The 18959-nt window shown below is 40.2% G+C and overlaps 1 protein-coding gene and 1 long non-coding RNA gene across 2 annotated transcripts in view; both read left to right on the top strand.

Moving 5' to 3' along the window:
- Positions 1-5613: 5613 nt before the first annotated feature.
- Positions 5614-6010, top strand: LOC110013395. Its single transcript, XR_002288532.1, has 2 exons — positions 5614-5660; positions 5737-6010. It is a non-coding gene; the product is annotated as an uncharacterized LOC110013395 (long non-coding RNA).
- Positions 6011-10427: 4417 nt separating this feature from the next.
- stk11ip (serine/threonine kinase 11 interacting protein) overlaps positions 10428-18959 on the top strand; it is a 41687-nt gene continuing 33155 nt past the window's right edge. The window contains exons 1-11 of the mRNA XM_011483764.3: positions 10428-10564; positions 10775-10842; positions 12107-12309; positions 12413-12487; positions 13821-13916; positions 13997-14104; positions 14187-14258; positions 14336-14465; positions 15511-15614; positions 15698-15787; positions 15867-15908. Coding sequence (XP_011482066.1) covers positions 10776-10842; positions 12107-12309; positions 12413-12487; positions 13821-13916; positions 13997-14104; positions 14187-14258; positions 14336-14465; positions 15511-15614; positions 15698-15787; positions 15867-15908 — 987 coding nt within the window. The 5' untranslated portion in view covers positions 10428-10564; position 10775. The remainder of the gene's footprint in view (positions 10565-10774; positions 10843-12106; positions 12310-12412; positions 12488-13820; positions 13917-13996; positions 14105-14186; positions 14259-14335; positions 14466-15510; positions 15615-15697; positions 15788-15866; positions 15909-18959) is intronic.

Genomic DNA, 18959 nt, shown 5'->3' with positions numbered 1-18959 from the left:
AATTAACGAGATTTGAAGTCGTATATTTACAAAAAAAACCACGTAAATTTACGAGATTTAACATTGTAAATTTACTATTTTTTTCTCGTACATTCAATTCAATTCAATTTGCTTTATTTCAAACACAAATGAAAATACACACAAGTGTTTACAATAAAGTTTAAAATATCTCCTAAAATTACCACTTTAAATCGTAATTTTTTTTGGTGGCCCTAGAACTCTGTCAGGTATGGAAGAAGATTGGGGCCACTGCAAAAGAAATAAAGTTCAAATGATACCCCACCACCATACAACATTCACACACATGTTCACAACCAATTTTGACTTTATTCAACTTGAAAATTAAGTGTTAATTACTTTCAATTGTAATTCCAAACCCCCCCAAGAAAGAGAAAATAAATGATGGCTGTCAGATGTCTTTCTTTTGTCTTGTTCTCAGTTTTTCTCCTCGAATTTACACATTATTTTTCTCTTTTTGGACTTTTAATCAATAAAATTTGGACCTTTTTTACTTCAAAATGATTTCAGTTTGGTGTGTTTCTTTCAAGTTACTTATGGGACAATGACATTTTTTTTTATTAAGGACCTTTTTTATGTTTTAAGTTGGAAGAGATCATGTGGAAGCCCCCCACAATAGTTTGATTTTTGTTAGAGAATGGTGTAAAACCCCTTGCATGGTGTGTATTTTTAAGACGCCCCCAGGTGGCGCTTGCTGGATTTTGAGAAGAGAGGAAGAAAAAGAGGAGAGTCAGGGAGAAAGATTCTCCTGTTAGCAGAGTTTGTGGCGCGTGACGCTGGAAAAGAAGGAAAATGAAGTTTTCATGTCGGTGGACGATAAAATAACTGAAATCTACCAAGTTTCCTCCTCATCTCTCTCAAAAGTGCAACTAATTTTTTTTTCCCTCAACCCTGAGTTCCTTTCTTTGATCTGGACTTGAATGTGTTTTGGACGTAAACCCAGAAAACGGTTGTAAAACTTTGCTTAGTTTCGTGCAAATGTTAGTGTTTTGGACGCTGAAGCCCGATACGTGCGTATAGACGCATTTACGTAGACGTTCATTTGGAATTGGTCACTTGAAAGCAGTGTAATTGTCAAGAACTTATATCCTTATTTTATTTATGTTTTTGACTATATTTTAGACATTTCAAGTTCATTCTTTTTTTACAGGGTTTAGACATTCTTTATTGGAAGTTTGACTCTGATTTATAAATTCTATCTTACCTGGAAAAAAAGTTTATTTGAAATATTTTTTTAAATTCTGGTTTTCTGGGTCGAGATTCAGATTTAAAAAGTGACTAAACTGTACACATTTTTTTTATTTTTACCTCCTTAACTCTTAACTTTTTTTTTCTTTTTTTTAGAATTTTACTTTTTTTGTTTTATTTTGTAAAGTTTTAAAATGTATATTAAAATATTTTACATTCCTAGTGAAGAGTGATGTGTGAACAGGTGGGTGGGCTCCTGTGTCCCAAGTTTGTTCTCAGGGTCTATGGAAGAGGATTGGGGCCACTGCAAAAAATTGAAATCATTAGAAAAAAAAAAAAAAAAAAAGGTCGTATGAAAAATGTGATCGGACTACCTATTTCTAAATTACCACAACTATTTTTGCTAGGAGACCAGTCTGGTAACCCCCCCTGGATTCCCAAAAGGATTGTTTGGACGTGTGGTTGCTGGATTTATGGCGGCCGCACGGCTTATTCAAAGGAAGTGGCAGAGTCCTCCACAAGACAGAGACCGCTTCATTCTAATTGCCAATAGAAATAACGTCCAGGTTAAAACAGGAGTTTTTTTTTATGACTCTGATGACATCATACGACCAGGATTTCGCTGCATAACCCTTGTGCTATCTTGTGTGGGGTCCAGATGACCCCACCCTTACATTGACTTGTTCTCCCTACCATGACAAAGGTGGATAAAGGTGGAGAGGATTTCATTTAATCCAGGGACACCAGTGAAGATCACAAATCATTGAAGAAAAAAGGCTCAGCGCAGTGTCTAGTGGGTCTAGATGACCCAACTCCCAACGTTAAAGTGCCTAGGATAGCACGTTAACGAGTGGGGGTCATCTGGACCCCACAAGATAGCACAAGGGATCATCTGAAACCTGTCATGTTAGTATTTTTTTATTTTGTATCTGTTCCTTTTGTGTTATTGTTGAGAAAAACAAAAAGTAACTTTAATAAAAATAAAAAATAAAATAACAAATGCATTTTGACCCACTTCAGCTTTTCGACCATTCATGTCATCCATCAGCTGATTCTGATGCAACACTTTACCCACAGAAAGTGTAGCATAACGGCAAAAAGGCGCTCGTCTTCACAGTTGATCATGAGACACTGAGCCAATAGCAACAGGAATTCTTAGAGCATTGGACCAGAACACCCTTGCTTGTAGTCACATGCTAGCAATCTAGGTTCTGCGGTTCTTTGGGTTGTCTGGGTTATAGAGAGGAGGGGATTCATCTTAAGGGGAGTGCAGGTGTGTCTTGCAGATCTCATGAGTCTCGTGGGCCCACGAGAAGAAAAGATGTACCAAAAATGGAACGTACCATTGTCGTAAATGCTGTAAGTATATTATCTCCTGCCACCTGCGTGCCCAATACATGTTTCCCCGCAGATAACCCATATCCATCCGTAAGGGCAGTTGTAACTAACCCACGAGACATCAAATGGACCGCTCCAGAAAAAAGTGTTGAGATATCCCGTTCTGTCAATGCTGTGTTTCCAGTCAGTTGATAGATAGATAGATAGATAGATAGATAGATAGATGACTTTATTAATCCCACAATGGGGAAATTTCATTTATCTGTGGCAGCAACACGACATTCAGAAATAATCTATATAATATAACATCAATAAAGGACATCACAAATTACATTTATATTAGATAATTAAAAATATTACTAAAATTATTATGAAAAATTATTATCAAAAATGAGATTCTTATTAAATAAAGAAATAAATATTAAATAAATACAGCTGCAAAAGTGTAAAAAACATGCGGTCTGCAAAACATGTAAACTGTAAAAAAACATTACAAATCTTTTCAAAATACAGAAATAACTAATTAAGTTCACACCAAAAACAAAAACAAACAACTGTTCAGGAACAAAAAACAATTTAAAATTGAAAAACAACAACTACAAAAAAAGTAAACGAATCAATGACTAAACAGAAAAACACCCCTGGGACCGTGGAGTGTCACTTTGACACGGTGTTGTACAGTCTGATGGCTGTGGGGAGGAATGACCTGCGGTAGCGCTCCTTCTTACACTGAGGGTGCAACAGTCTTGTGCTGAAGGAGCTGGTCAGCGCCTCTACAGTTTGGTGTAGGGGGTGGGAGGGGTTATCCATGATGGATGTCAGCTTAGCTAACATCCTCCTGTCCGCCACCTCCTCGATGGACTCAAGTGTGCAGCCCAGGACAGAGCCGGCCCTCCTAACCAGTTTGTTAAGCCTCTTCAAGTCTCTGCCTGCACTGCCCCCCAGAACAGAGTTTCCATCCATCCACCCACCCATCCATCCATCCATCCATCCATCCATCCATCCATCCATCCATCCATCCATCCATCCATCCGTCCATCCATCTACTTCTGCTCACCCGGGACCGGGTCGTGGGGGCAAACAGTCTAAGCAAAGATGCCCAGACTTCCCTCACCCCGGCCACTTCCTCCAGCTCTTCTGGGGGACCCCAACCAGTTCCCCAGCCAGCCAACAGACATGTCTCTCCAGCTTGTCCTGGGTCTTCCCCGGGGCCTCAACCTAGTGGGACATGCCCGGAACACGTCCCCAGGGAGGCTTCCAGGAGACATCTGGACAAGATGGCTGAGCCTCCTTAACTGGCTCCTCTCGATGTGGAGGAGCGGCAGTTCTAATCCGAGCTCTCCGCGGGTGACCGAACTTTTCACCCTATCTCTAAGGGAGCGCCCAGCCACCCTCATTTCAGCCGCTTGTATTCGGGACCTCGTTCTTTCAGTCATGACCCAGAACTCATGACCATAGATGAGTATTGGAGCGAAGATCGACCGGTAAATTGAGAGCCTTGCTTTCTGGCTCAGCTCTCTCTTCACCACCACGGACCGGTACATCGACCGCTCAACAGCGGATTCTGTTCCGAACCGCCTGTCAATCTCACGCTCCGGTCTTCCCTCACTCGTTAAAAAGACCCCAAGATACTTTAAACTCCTCCACATGAGGCAGGGACACTCCACCCACCGAGAGATGGGGAACTGCCTTTCTCCGAGGAGTTTCGCCAACCCTCAATCTATAATCTGTTCCACATGATTTAGCTGCTGCAGATGAACAGATCGTCAGATCTGAACTACAGCTGGTAGTGAATGGATCCAAATTTTGGTGGCAGATTAAAATCATGAAGTTAAAGTTCCGGCCCACCGGGAATCTCCAAACATCGCCGTTTGTGTCGGTGTTTGTGCGTTTGTTCAGGTTGCGGCTCTCTTCTGTCGCCGTCTTGTTCGATGAAGTTCTCCTGCATCAATTGGTAAATGATCCTCATCAGAATCATCCAGGGGGGGTAATTAGATGATGAGTAATTAGTTGGACACTAGCTACACAAAAAAGGTTTGATTTGATTTGATTCCTTTTCTTCCATTGGCATAAAGTTGAGAGTTTGTGGAACATTCTTGTCACATTTTTCAACTTCAAACTCTGAAGCTGCCAATCTTCTAACAGGAAGAGTCTGTTTATAGTGACAAAATGGTAAAAATCGACAAAACATTCAAACAAAATTTTATACCACAAATAGGTCACTGTGTGCACCAAGCTGTGGTGATGTTTTTCAAATGTATCCTTAAAAAACTTTTTCTTTTTTTGTAACTAGAATTTCTTAGATGTTCTCGGCAAACGATCGTTCCTAAAGTTCTGGTTGTTTTTCCGAGTTTTTTTTACTTTAATTTTTATTCTTTGACTTCAGAATAAAAGTTTACATTTAAATTTTCTTTTCATTCCAAATTTCACTTTAAGATCAGAAGTTACAATTTATTGTTAAGAAATAAAAAAGAAATATTTAAACTTGAAATTTCTTTTGCACAGAATTTTTCTCAAACTCTTTTGTTTTTCTATAGTTTATTTCCACAAAATTAGTCTTTAATAATAAGGATTAAATGACATTTTTTTTTCGTTCAAAGCTCAGAAGTTTCACATTATAAGAAAAAAATCTTTGAAATAGAAATATAAAATAAGTTCTAAAAATAGATTCTTGAAGACTTTCTTTGCACATTTCTCTTAAAAAGTCTCTTTTTCAATATAATTTTTCGTCAAATTTCGACTTTAAAATAAAGTTTAAATTCAAGTTGTACTTTGCAAAATTCCCACTCTAGGCGTATTGTCAGAAAGAAAAGAATGTAAATAAGAAATCGAAATGAACCTTTGAAAATTGATTTGTCTTAACATTTGTGTTTATTTTTTACTAGATTTTGTAACTCAAAATTAAAAGTTAAAACAAAAGTTTAAACTGTACTATTAACTCGTTCTTTGAACTAGACTTTTCTTAAAAATGTCATGGTGCCTCTGTCAGACTCCTCCCCCTCCCCTCTTTGCTTGGCTCCTGATGCGACACAGCTGCGACCACTTACCTCATCACCTGCCTGCCTTCATAAGGAGCTCCTGGACCAGTATTCGTCGCCAGTTCGTTGCCCCTGATGGTGCATATCATGGTCGTCACGTTCTCTGCCTTTGTATCAAGCCTGCACCTAATATCATGCTCTTACCCGTCTCCAGGAATCCATTGCCACGAGTGGTCGCCTGAGTCTGCTGTTAACCCGGAACCCAGCTTTGTCATTATCCTCGGTGAAACCACGAGCCTCTGCCGATCCTCCTCTCCACCTCGAGCCTCTGCCCAATCCACTGTTCACCACGAGCCACGGACGAAGCCACCAGTGACGCCACGAGCCGACGGAGATCCTCAAGCCACGTCGTGGATTCTCCTCGTAGTCTGCTGCTCCTCATACTCGCTTCTGATTCAGGATCTGAATATTAAACCCTTTTCTAAGAACTTCAGAACTCTCCCGTGTCTCCTTCCGGGTTCCAGCGTCTGGGTCTATTCTGTTCAGCGAGTCATGACAAAAAATCTGTTTTTCTCCTGAAGTCTAAACATTTAAATAGTTCAGAATGTACTTTTTTTCTTTCCATTTTTGAATGCGAACTTTAAGTTTAGAAGTTTCACTTCTGGGTGTAAAACGTATGTGTATATATACATTTTATATATATATATATATATATATATATACATTTTTGAATCAAATGCTGTTTGTAAAGATCTGTGAAATAAAAAAAACAGAAATCTTCAATAGTCATGGTTTTGACGACCAAAATAATTTTAACAATCCTCCACTTTGAAGCTCAGCATTAACCTAAATTGAGAAAAATAAAACTAAATTTGATCATTTGATTCATTCTCAGAGGAATCCTTCAGCTTTTTCCTGGTTTAGTATAGCTGGAAAGGGATTTTCCTAATTGCTCCTAGGAAGGAGTCTTCCCCCCACCCTATAAATGCTCAACAGATTTTACCAAATGATTTTTTTCTTTTTAAAAAGGTAGGCTCTGCATTTCTATCAGCTATCTGTGTCGTCGGACAAAAGCACTATGTGCGGCGCAGTCCCTACATGGAAAGACCACCCGGCTGCAGCTGACCCGTCCATTGACACTCAATTAAAAGCTGCCAGCTGCAGCCGCCTTGGCACAGTGATGCTTCTGTGCACGCGTGCAGCAGCATTTCCTATCGATCGGTGGGGTGGGGGGGCTCCAAGCCTTGAGGTGTCTCGCACAACAGGCTCCTATCAACTCCATCCAGGGCTAATAGGTGTTTATCCAGACGGAAATGCAGGTTATTTTTTGCATTTGACGGCGTCTCTCCCGCGTCTCACTGGAGGACGCCCAGAGGCCTGTTTGCACACTGAACCTCCATTTATTTGACACCCCCCCCCACCCCCCCCTAAAACCAGGGATGGAAAAGCTGCAAAATCTGAGGTCTTGGTTTTTAGAAAGCCCCCCCAGGGCAAAGACTCGTGTCTGGGATGGCTAATAGGCTGAACGGGCAATCCCTCCCCTTGGAGTTGTTTAGCAAACACTGACTGTGGACAGACGTCCGGTGATACCGGATCCCCCAATGGGGCCAGACTGTAACAGTACACCCGCCTGTTCCTCCTGTTTGCTCGGCCTCGTAGACGCCCAACTACGGGGCTTTTCACAAACAAAAACGTGTTTGCAGGCGGACTTTGAGTACACCAAAGCACGCATAACCCCCCCCCCCCCCCCCCCCCCAAAGAAAACGAGGAAATTTGCCCAATTAAGGAGGAATGCAATCAAAAACAGGTCTTTTTGTCACTAACTAGCTGTCCAAACTAGTTTTCTAGCAGTCTCGTGTACAATGGGCTGCATCAATGGAAATGTTTACCTAACTGGAGTTCATAAAGCCCTCCATGGAAATATTGGGCCTTTTGAGCGCCCTAAGGGGAAGAAAACATTCTTCTGTGTGTGTGTGTTTGTGTGTGTGTGTATATGTGGTGAAGTGTTTGTTTGTTGCCTAGCAACAGGTGATGCAAATTAGGAAAGTCAGCCTTGTTTTATTTGCTGCAGAGGTTTCTGCCGGTAGGTGTTTTCCAAATAAAAAATGCTCTCCTGCATGAGTCCCAGCAGGTTTGGGCAGCAAAGGGTTTTTAGAAAGGGCATTTTTCAGATACTGATTGGATCTCTGAAGATTTTTTTATTTAAATTGTTTTGAATCGGGAGCAGATAGAAAAAAAAAAGTATTTGTGATGTAGAAAATATGCAAATTTGCCGGACGGGCCACAACCTCTCAGCTCCGCCCCGTTCTGATGCATCCACTTGGAGACAGAGAGATCCGTGAACGTCTTTGATCAAAACTGTACGGCTAGCTCCGATACAGCTCGCCATTGTGTGTTTCGCCGGTGATGTTAACAGAGAGCTCTCAGTTATCGGGGATGGGAAGGGGGCGGGGTCGCTCTGCAGAAAGATGCAGTTTGACAAAGACATAGAAAATATACTGGGCGGGCTGCACTAAGATCTCAGCAAGGGGGGTGGGGTTGCTCTGCCCCAACAGTCCCGCCCACAAGTTAAAGGTGAATTTCTAATGAGCTGCTGCCGCTTTGCAGAAATTATGCCCTAGAAAATGACAGATTTTTTTTATTTTGGCAAAAAATGGCATCATCATAATAACTAAAAACCCACTGGGAACGCTTTGAGAATAGATCAAAGGATGATCAGGGTGAATCCTTGGGCGCGTATTTTGATTTAGGTAAGATGGGGTTTGTCTTGACCCTCCTATTATCTTTGGGGTCAATTTGACCCCAATTCAATGTTTGTCATTAAAAAAATAGGCATAATAAGCATAAAAATCTCATGATGATATTTTTTTCAATGTGCTAAACACAAATGGGATACATTGGTGTTCCTCGGGGGTCAATTTGACCCCAGGTTGTTTTAGCTGTGCAAAACTTGTCTGTCTGTGTGTGTGACCTAACATCTCCACACCTGCAGGTGTGGGCATAAAGAAGTGTGCCATGGTCTGACTATCTGACTTATGTTCTCATTATTAATTCTGTTTCACACAAAAACATTTAAAAAAAAGATGAAAAAAAAGGAGGGAAAAACTCTCTAACTCTGCCACTGCCTGTCCTAAGCCCGGATAACAAAGGAGGAGGGATGAGTGAGACTTTATAGTGATTAATGACAAATATGTCACAAAAAAGGAGATAAAAAGTAATAAGTAAATGAATATGTTTATGAAAGGAAAGGGGGTCACTAACATCAGCCAATATGCTTTATTCTGTGAGAGTCATGAACGTGCACCCCAAATTAGAAAAGATTTGGATGAACAATTTTCAAGATCCACTTGCTCTAAAACTAAAAGTTTAACCTGATGGTGGCGCTACAGCAAAGGTCATATCATCAACAAAACCAATAGGGTTCAAACTCTTGTGGTCACCAATGTCAGTAAATTTGAGAAGATTTGTATGAAAAGTTTTCAAGATACATTCATTCTAATTTAAAAGTTTGGCCTGATGGTGACGCTAGAGAACAGGTAAACCCACTGATCTGTTTCATTGTCAAGGGGTTATTTATGTATTAAACAAATAAACAATGTGTATTACACAAAAAAATAAGGGTTTTTGGATCACATGAATCGATAACTTAATCCTGGCAAACTTTGAACATTTTTTGTGTGAAATGTTTACTTTTTGTTGTAAAAATATGGTTCAAAAAACATACAAACATCAAAATAAATGAGAAAACATTTAATATGTAAAAAAAAAGATTTCTTATTACATCAAATTTGACAAAAATTTTCATCTCAGACAAAAAAGCATTTATATGTTAAGTTTTTATATAAAAATGTCAAATTTTATTCATAAAACTTCTCTTTGCTTAGTCTAAATCAATAAACGTTTTTTATCAATTACAATAGGTTTTTTGAATTATATTTTGAAAAATTATAACCATAAAGCCTAAAACAATGCTAGCTGGGCGTTCTTTGATTTTTATTTTAACCTTTTACATCAATTTAGTTTGTTTCAAGTAATGCCTCTATTTTTGTTCAATGAAGAAGAAAAAAAAATGTTGGATTTTGTGTCCTGATTCTGAAGTTTTTAGTCAAGAAAATCTAATCTAAAGGTAAATGTACTTCACAACAAAATAAAGCAAATAAATAAAACGAATAAATGATAAGGAAATGATTCCCTTGCAAAGTCCAAAATGAGCACAAAAACTGCCTCTCTCATGTTGTGATCATCAGAAATGTTTCCTAAAAACCAAGTTTTAAAAGTTAGATAACAAAGTGATACAATGAGCTGCAGACATTTATAGCAAAACATTTTTCTAGAAATTTCGTAAATTAAATTTGCTCAAGAAATATAAGAGGTAAATTGTTGTAAAGCATAGATATTTATATTTATCTATTATTTTTTATGGACTTTTAGCATGTTCTCAAATTAAGAATATTTAGAATGTTGTTGTTGAAATTGTAATAAACCTAAATAAAAATCTATTGAATGTAGACGATTTGTTTCTCTTTTAACTGCTACCTTACTTTGGTGTGTTTTTATTTTATTTAAAAAACGTGTAATCATTATTTGAGAGACAAATATAAAAGTACCCGTGGTTGTTTTCCAAATCATGCAGCCAAGAAAGGCATTTGAGCTCCCACGATAAACCTTGGCCCTCTGATGGAGCGCGCCCCCAAGCGGCCATGATGGGCGACACAGGCACAGACTTAAAAAATGGCGTTCCACTTCACAGGTTAGCATATACATTTTACGAAACATATCTGCATATTTACTACACTCTACTGAATATAGAAAATAGATACAATACGTACACAAATTAGATGAAGAAATTAAAATAAGTCGCCAATCCATCTTGGTTTTTTGGTCTGTTGGAGTCGCCGTAGACCTTGTTCCTTGGGTCATGTGACAGGAAAAAAAAAAAGATGTAAACATCACGAAATCCCTCACATTGGAATGAGTCTGTATTAGTGGGTTAAAATGACACATTGATGTGTGACATTTACTGTGGCGCTATCCCAGCACAGGTAAGTTGTTAAAGACGTTTCGGTAAAAACGCAAATTAGCTGAAAAGCTAACTGTCGCGCGTGACTTTGATGCTAATGCTAGCTGAAGACCATGATGATGTTCGGGGAGCCGAATGTCAGGTTTTACGACCTAAAGAGTAATTTATGAAACATTTTCAAATCACATATCTAATTGTTATTATTACGATGGTTATTTGTGAAACCTTTCAGGATGGCTGTGTGTCAGTCTGGCCAGTCCTCGCTGGTACACAGCTTGGCCACACTCCTTCGTAATAATGGTGAGTTATTTTTGAAAAATCCCACAACTGCATAAATATTATTTTTAAAGCTAAATATTTATTATTTTAATAGCAATATTACACATTATATTCAAACTAAATCAATTGCTGTTGTGTTTTTCCCCCTATTTTTTTTTTCAGCGATTGTTTTTTTCTGTTTATTTTAATTTTTTTATTTTTTGTAGGACTGTCAGTCTTAAGGGAAAAAAGAAAAGAAAAAGTAAATAATCGACTGGTTTTTGCTTTAAAACAGTTTGCTGAACATTTTTAAATCAATAGGGGAAACCAGATTTAAATATGAGGAATGATGCTTTAGAAAGAGAAAAATATGATCGTAAATAAAAGTTAATAGGAAACACAAAACTCAGTCTGTGCAAAAGAAAATATCAATTAAATCTAGAAGATGAAACTTTGAACTAACATATTTAATTTGACTTTTTCCAATAATCAAAACAATAAAAATGTTTGCTTAGTATTACATTAAGTAGTAGTATTAGATTTGGATTATTCGATTAGTATTTGTATTTAGTTCTATTGTTAGGATTAGATTAGATTTAGTATTAGTATTACATTTGTATTTGACTAGTATTATTGCTTTTATATTAGTATTTGTCTTAGTATTAGATTATATGTAGGATCAGTATTATAAAATATTAGATTACCATTGAATTGAGTAGATTATTAGTATTTGAATTCATTTTGTAGGTGTTTCAGATTAGATTTAGTATTAGTACAATCAAATATTAAATAAGTCATAGGTTATATTTAGTATTAGTATTCATATAGTATTGAATCAAGTATTAGTCTTGGTATAAGATGAGGATTAATCTTAGTCCTACATTAGCATTAGTAATAAATTAGATCAAGTATTAGTATGATCAAATATTAGATTAGTATTAAGTTTGATTTAGTAATAGTATAAGATCAGTATTAGAGTTTATCAGTATTACTTTTATATTATATTATACTAGTATCATATTAGATTTCGTATTAGGATGATCAAATATTGGGTTAGATTAGTAATGTATTTATTATTAATGTGATGAAATATTAGATTTGATTTCTTTTGGGGTTTAATTTAAAAAAAGTATTTTTTCAAGCATCATTACATATAAAAGTGGATTCAAATTTCCAGGCTGACACGCACGTAGAAGCAGATATTTTACTTGTTTGTTTTGTCCAATCAGAGCCCTCTCCGTTTGTCGGGGGCGGAGTTTTCCCCGCAGCTTCCAGCTGCTTCCACTAAATTGCGTTTCTCCTCCAGGAGACGTGGTTCTGGACGGCAGCAGCACGCTGACGCTGCCGGCCGCCAGCCTGCAGCAGCTGACCCGGCTGTTCGAGCAGCACCTGCTGCCCAGGAGCCATCAGCACGGCTTCCTGGCGCTGCCGTCGCACCCCGCAGACACCGTCTCCCTGCTGGAGCTGCAGTTCCTCTTTGACATCCTGCAGAAAACCGTCTCGCTCAAGGTGACGAGGCTGCAAAAAAAATCCCCAAAACGCCGTTTCCCCCCACGATCGCTTAACCGTGCTCGCCTTAAAGACTCATCCAAAACGCAATGTTTGATTTCAGCTCATCAACCCCCCAGGAGTGAAGCTGCAATCCCCCGTCAAGATCTTCCCCTTCAAGTCTCTAAAATGCCTGGAGGTAATCTCTATTTTTCTGTCTTGTCCCCAGATTTCAGGAAATATTGCTTTGAAAAAGGATTTGCTGCTTCCACCTTCTAATCATTCAAATCAAACTTTATTTATAAAAAAAAAAAGAAGCACTTCTCATACACTTCTTGCGCAACTCGTAACATTTCAAACAAACACAAAACAAAAACACAATATTGTAATAAAAACCCAACCCACTCTTCACCCTTCCCACTGTTAAAACACCCCACCCCGACCCCACCCACACACAATGATTGCTGATGAAAGTAACTCCTAAAGGAAATGGAAGGCTTGGCTCTGCTGTGAGGAAAGCTGATTTGGGAATCTCTTCATACCAGGAGTCAGCTCGTCCGTAGGATCATTGCCGCAGTGCCCACGCACACCGGGAGGGCAAAGGGGGCCATTTCACTCGGATCAAGTCTTTTATATCAAAAACTGAACCTTGAAGTTGTCACTAGTGATGGGTAGATGAGGCCTTGTCAATCGTTTCGGCACATTGCCCATACTGCATTGATACTGTGTCACTCAACACTGACTCCTGCTGGACCAAAAACGTCATTGCAGGCAACCAAGTGTTAATTAAATGGAAGCTTAAAGACAATATCTGTCATTGTCTCGCTCTATAATGCCCCAGCATTCAAGAGTCCGTTTGAAATGGAATTGCATTCTGCTCGATCGAGCGGAAACCGAGAGGAAGAGGAGAAACCGAAAGCCAAAAACACTATTAAAATGATGAAATAATTCCACGAACCTCATTAAAACTTCACATTCAACACCTTTAGGTAAAGATTCGGTAAATGAAAACATCAAACACAGGTGGGCGGGGACAACAGCTGGAAGCTGGGCGCACATCCGAGGAACCAAAAGTATTTTTTTCCTACTATATTAAACTCACCGCTGGACTAATTTAGGACCCTTGTGACAGTAATGTGAGGAGATCCGGTGATTTTTCAAAATAAAATATCTTTCACAATAAAAGTTAGCTTAGAGACTCACAATAAACCGAACTGAAAGCTGCCAAATTGACGCGGAAACCGCCCAAATCAAATTTTTTCCGCAAAGTCCCACCCAGGCGGGTGGAAAAACCGCACTTTGCACTCTTCGGGAAGGGGTTCAAATACTTTTCTTTTTCCCCTTCTAAAACCCATCTGCACCAGCTAGTTGGACCCCCCTAAGTGAACAAAACATCCAATGGTTGCTATGGAGATTAAAGCAACAGAAATCGCATGTGTCCTATTCAATTGAAGGGTGTTTTTTTTCTTCTTCTTGACATCAAAAGAGAAAGTAACCATCAAAATAAAGGTTGGATCTGTTTTGTCTTGCAGCTGAAGCGGATCCCCCCTCACCTCCTGGAGGGTCTCAGAGGGGTCTACTCCCAGCTGGAGGTCTTCACGTGCTCCAATAGCCTCAGCTCCCTGGAGGTATCCTCACCTCACGAGTCCTCGCCCGGCGTCCGCCGCCCCCGTCGGCGCTCAGACTCACGGCTTCCCCTGCTTCACAGGAGCTGCTGTCGCTGTGCGGAGGAGATCTGAGCTCCGCCCTGCCGTGGCTGGAGCTTCACACGCTGAACTTCAGCTACAACGCCATCGCCTGCCTCGATCAGTCTATAGTGAGCCTCACTAATGCATCTGTTGCGGTCGTGCTCCGTCGTTGATCTCACAGGAAAAAAACTTTTTTCCTTCCTTTGATAGAGTTTACTAAATGTCCTGAAATCTCTAGATTTAAGCCACAACAAGATCCAGGAGTGCACAGAATTTTTAAAGGTAATCATTTTTCAAACCTTTTTGTTTTGTATGTATATTTGGGCGGATTCTGCAATGTCTTGCTGCTTTTTCCTCAGCCTTTAAGTGAACTGGAGCACTTGAATTTGGGCTACAACTGCCTGCAGAGGGCGCCAACGCTCGGCCCGAGCGCCAGGTCCAAGCTGCTCACGCTCATCCTCAGGAACAACGAGCTGGAAACGATTAACGGTGAGGGCGTCAGGCGGGCCTTCAAGACGTCTGTCAGTGGAAATCCAAGAGGGGAGATGATCCAGGGGAAGCACTTAGCGCACGAACATCAAGATGCTGCAGTTCTTAGGAGGAAACAATCCCCCCTAGATCAGGGGTTTTTGTAGCGAAGGGCCAAATTAGGAACTTGACATTAGACTGGGGGCCAATTTAGGTGAAAAAGAAAAATGGATAAACAGGAAAAGGTGTTTTTACTAACTTTAGTTAGTTAACCAGGTTAACCAGGTCCTGCAGCTGTTTTCCCGGAGGTTGCTGCCCAGATCTCCTACTCGTCTAGTATTTGAATAGACTTATTTCTTCAAACTTTTTTCTTTTGCTCTGGACAAAAAATGTCAGCTACTTTCAGCAGACATTCTTTTACAATCTCCCCTCGCCACGCCGGGCCATTTCCAACGCCACAACGTAGCGAGCTTCTGTCACAGCTTCACTGGATTTAGACATTTTTGTAAACATTTGCTGTGCAGCATAGCCTCGTCGTAGTTGTTAGAGCTTATTGCGGTAAATTTGTCATCGTTTTTATGATTTGGAAACATTGGCGATTTATTTTGAATTCTTTAAGTATTCCTGCTTGCAAATCAGGCACATGACTTTATCCAGCCCATGAGGTACGACAAACTAAGCATTTGACCACTTTGCTTTGAAAGCGCCTTTTCTCCTCGCCAACACAACGTTTTTTCCTTTCCACTGCCGTCGTCACGGTCCTTCCTTTTTTCCGCAGATTCAGTGACATCGAAAATGTCGTCTGCCCTCTTGTGGTGACATTGATACACTGTTCCTTTCTTTCCCTGCAGATGTCGCCAGAATCCACGAAACAATACTTTTCCAAGCAATGTACAGCTGGTTTAATAACCATCAATTAGGATTTCTTGACGGCCACAAAAACTCTTCCGCATGGGCCGCCGTTGGCCCGCGGGCCGCACTTTGAGAACCCCTGACATAGACCAACCTTTTCAGCTGCTTCTTGGTTTGTTTGTTTGTTTGTTTGTTTGTTCCTCCACACAAACAGGTGTGGAGCAGTTGTCTTCGCTCCAGCACTTGGATCTGGCTTACAACCTGCTGCTGGAGCACTCCCAGCTGGCTCCGCTCTCCCTACTGCACTGCCTCAACACGGTAAAGACGTGCTTTTTACCCCCTTCAAAAGCGTCTCGCCGTACTCTGCTTTCCCATGTGCAATCATTGTTTGGGTTTTGCAGCTGAATCTGCAAGGAAACCCACTGTTCTTCCAGAAGACGCACCGCCTCTGCGCCGTTCGCCATCTATCCCCGAGAGCTGCAAGCCTCAAAGTGAGTTGTTAGTGCGCGGAGTCTCACAATAAAAGGGTTAAAGACTAAAGATTAGTGCTGCTTCTCTGTTCCCTTCCAGTTGAGACTTGACGACACCCTGCTTTCCTCCTCTGAGTTAGCAGTAAGTCAGACGCTCATCTCTTCTGGTATGATTGATAGTCTGTCGTGTGGTTTATTCCTTTACTCCTCGGGACCTATGAGGTTTGGGCGGGTCGAAGTTCAACACAAGATCAGCACCGGATCTGGATTTTGGTTTTCTCCAATCCAGTGCAGACATGTGCCTCTTTGATCAAATCCAGCCTTTATGGTTTCTTTTTATGTGTGCAAAGCAGATTTGGGGCTGTGAATACACCCAGTTTGCCAGCTTGGTTTGTTGGCAGTAAAGTGTAAAACAAAAGTTGGTCATTTATTTAAAAATAACTATATAGGGACATGAAATAGTCTTTGGTCTTTTAACTCCATTCAAATAAAATCATTCATGCAAAGTCTGGCCCAGTTTTCTATCCTTTCCACTAAATTTTGATGAAGTTATACAAAGGGTGTATTCAGAGTGGAAAACGCCAGATGGAGTCCCGAACATTGCGTTTGGTCTGTATTCAAACTGCCATCTGTTCCGGACCAGAGCTTGTACACAAAACCATGTGACTGAAGATCTTTTCCGTCACTGGCCAGGAACTACGAGGGCGGCTCAAAACGACGAGAGAAAGACGGACGCGCTGCGCTATAAGTACAATTCTTAGCAGGACTTATTAAAACGTTATTTGTCGACCACCAGTTTTGAACGTTGGGAACAACACTTTTTACTTGTTACTTTGGTACCGCAGCTGCACGGCGGCTACGGTGTTTTAACTCAGAGGATGCTAGCAACTGCAGTGGCGAGGAGACGTTGGGTATGAAGGTACGCTTCAAGTGTTAATGGCATATAGATTGTCAGGAAAACGGAAGCAATGTTTATCACGTTAAAAATAGTGTTGATAAGCCTGCTTTCGTCCGACCACATTTCAACGAGTTGCTGTGTCTCATGGTTGTGGTGTTATGGTATTGTTTTTAAAATAATTTTATTAACCCTTGTGCTATCTTGTGGGGTCAAAATGACCCCACTCTTACATTGGCATGTTATCCCTACCATGACAAAGGTGGATAAAGGTGAAGAGGATTTCATGTAATCCATGGACACCAGTGAAGATTACCAATCATTTTAGCGCACTGTCTTGTGGGGTCTAGATGACCCCACTCCCCACTAAAAGTGCCTTGGCTAGCACAGGGGTCAAGGAACTACAAGCTAGCTTTCAGGGTGACGTCAGAGCAGCGCGTGCTGCGTGTCGAGACACAGAAAAGCATGTATGAGACGTTTTACAATGAACGTTTCTAATACATATAACAGTTGGGACTCTTTGTTTGATTGATGACACGACAACCGTTGGTTTACATTTGTCCACGGCTAATCGGTTCATTCCTACTCTGTTTACGTTGACTACGGTGGCCATTTTGGTTCAGTTGTTCTATTCCGAGGACGGATTGTTTTCAGACTGAGGAATCTCAGTTTGAACCGATGCTCAGTTCAATTGGAAATAAACCGAGACCACCTTAAAAGATGGGTCAGAGAGCGGTTGCTGGTCCCAGACTGGGGTCCGCTTGGGTGCATCCGGACTGAAAATTAGTTCCGGTGTAAGTACCATAACCCTTCGGCCTGGAACTTCCGTTCGGGGTCCTTTCGATTGAAGGTAACCTCACACTACGGTAGCCCCACTTGGACAAACTACGTAGCATCAAGATCTGCTCGGGATCTACAAATGTTCATTTCACGTTCCCTTTTGTAACCTAAAGTTATTTTCCCTCATAAATTGTGTCTGACAATATTCTTTGTAATTTTTATAAAGACTTTTTTTTTTTGTTATTCCAGTTTAAGTTCAGCCGTGGCTGAAAATGTTGTCACCACGGCTAAATGTTGTTCTTTCGGGTCCGTTCTGCCAATAATAAAGCACTGGGGGCACGGATTAAAACAACTAAAAGCGAACATGCATTCAGTAATAATCATAACAATAATAAAGGCAATTTTAGAGGAAAATCTCGCTTTCTGTTGGAACTGTGTTTGCTTACAACAGACTTCGTAATATTTTCTTCTATGGTAGTATCGTAATTTGTCCAGACCAATCACTATCTGGTATGTCATCAGACCAATGTACAGCCAATCACATAATGTGACGTCAGCATTAGTCCCAGGACCCCGAAGGACCCCGAACGGAAGTTCCAGGACCAACGGTTATGGTACCTACACCGGATTCTCTAGGAAACCGAACTCTGTTTTTTTACTTTAAGCAAACCAAATGTGTACCGCCGGCATACACCCTTAAATTTGATCTAATGTTTGTCCTAAAAAGTAGAGGGCACGGAACAGAGCCTTGTGAGATTCCAGAAAGTTTATTTTTACTGTTTTTGACTTAAGCTTAACCCAGTTTACAAGTTTTTTATTGTGTTTTTTGCCACCCTCCACCATTCTTCAAAGAATAAAATACCTTAAATAGTCTGTTTTAAAAGCTTTCCAAGCCAGGGTTGGGCCCACACAAGTTTGGAACAACCAAGGAGCCCAACCCTGGTTCCTCATGCAATTCCACCCAGTTTGTCTTCCAGGTATTCCTGCCCTATTACCTGGATCAGGTGTGCTCCCGTTAATCAGAATCAGGATCAGGCATGGGTAGAGACAGCTGGAAAACAAATAGGGTGACTGCTTCAAGGAACCAAGGTTGGGCCGCCTGGCCATCCTAGCATTTCCTTTTATTACAAAATTCTACAATAAATCACTGTTTCTGTCATTATCAGCTTTATTACTGCACCAGAAAACAAACGTTTCTTTTTTTTAAATTTATTAATAGATCAACCGCTGAGGCAAAAATAAAGCGCTAAAGTGCGCCTAAATCTTATTTTTTTGAGTGAAGAATGTGAAAGTTTCCACACAGATTTTCAAAAAGTCCAACAAATTTCCAAAAAGGCAGCAAAAACTGTCAAGTTAAATGCTAATTTTGTTTAAAAAAAGTAGAAGAAAAAATAATTAATATATAAAGAAAAAGTCAAATAAAAAAGAAACCTCAAATTTAACCTGTTTATAGTTCTAAGATAATTATGCCAAGTGAAAGATCTTAATCGAAGGGAGGAAAAAAGCTTAAATGTTTTA

Source organism: Oryzias latipes, chromosome 2 (genome assembly GCF_002234675.1).
Source record: "Oryzias latipes chromosome 2, ASM223467v1".
Lineage (NCBI taxonomy): Eukaryota > Metazoa > Chordata > Actinopteri > Beloniformes > Adrianichthyidae > Oryzias > Oryzias latipes.
Note: the sequence above shows the minus strand (reverse complement) of the source record. Positions and strands in the feature narration are given on the sequence as shown.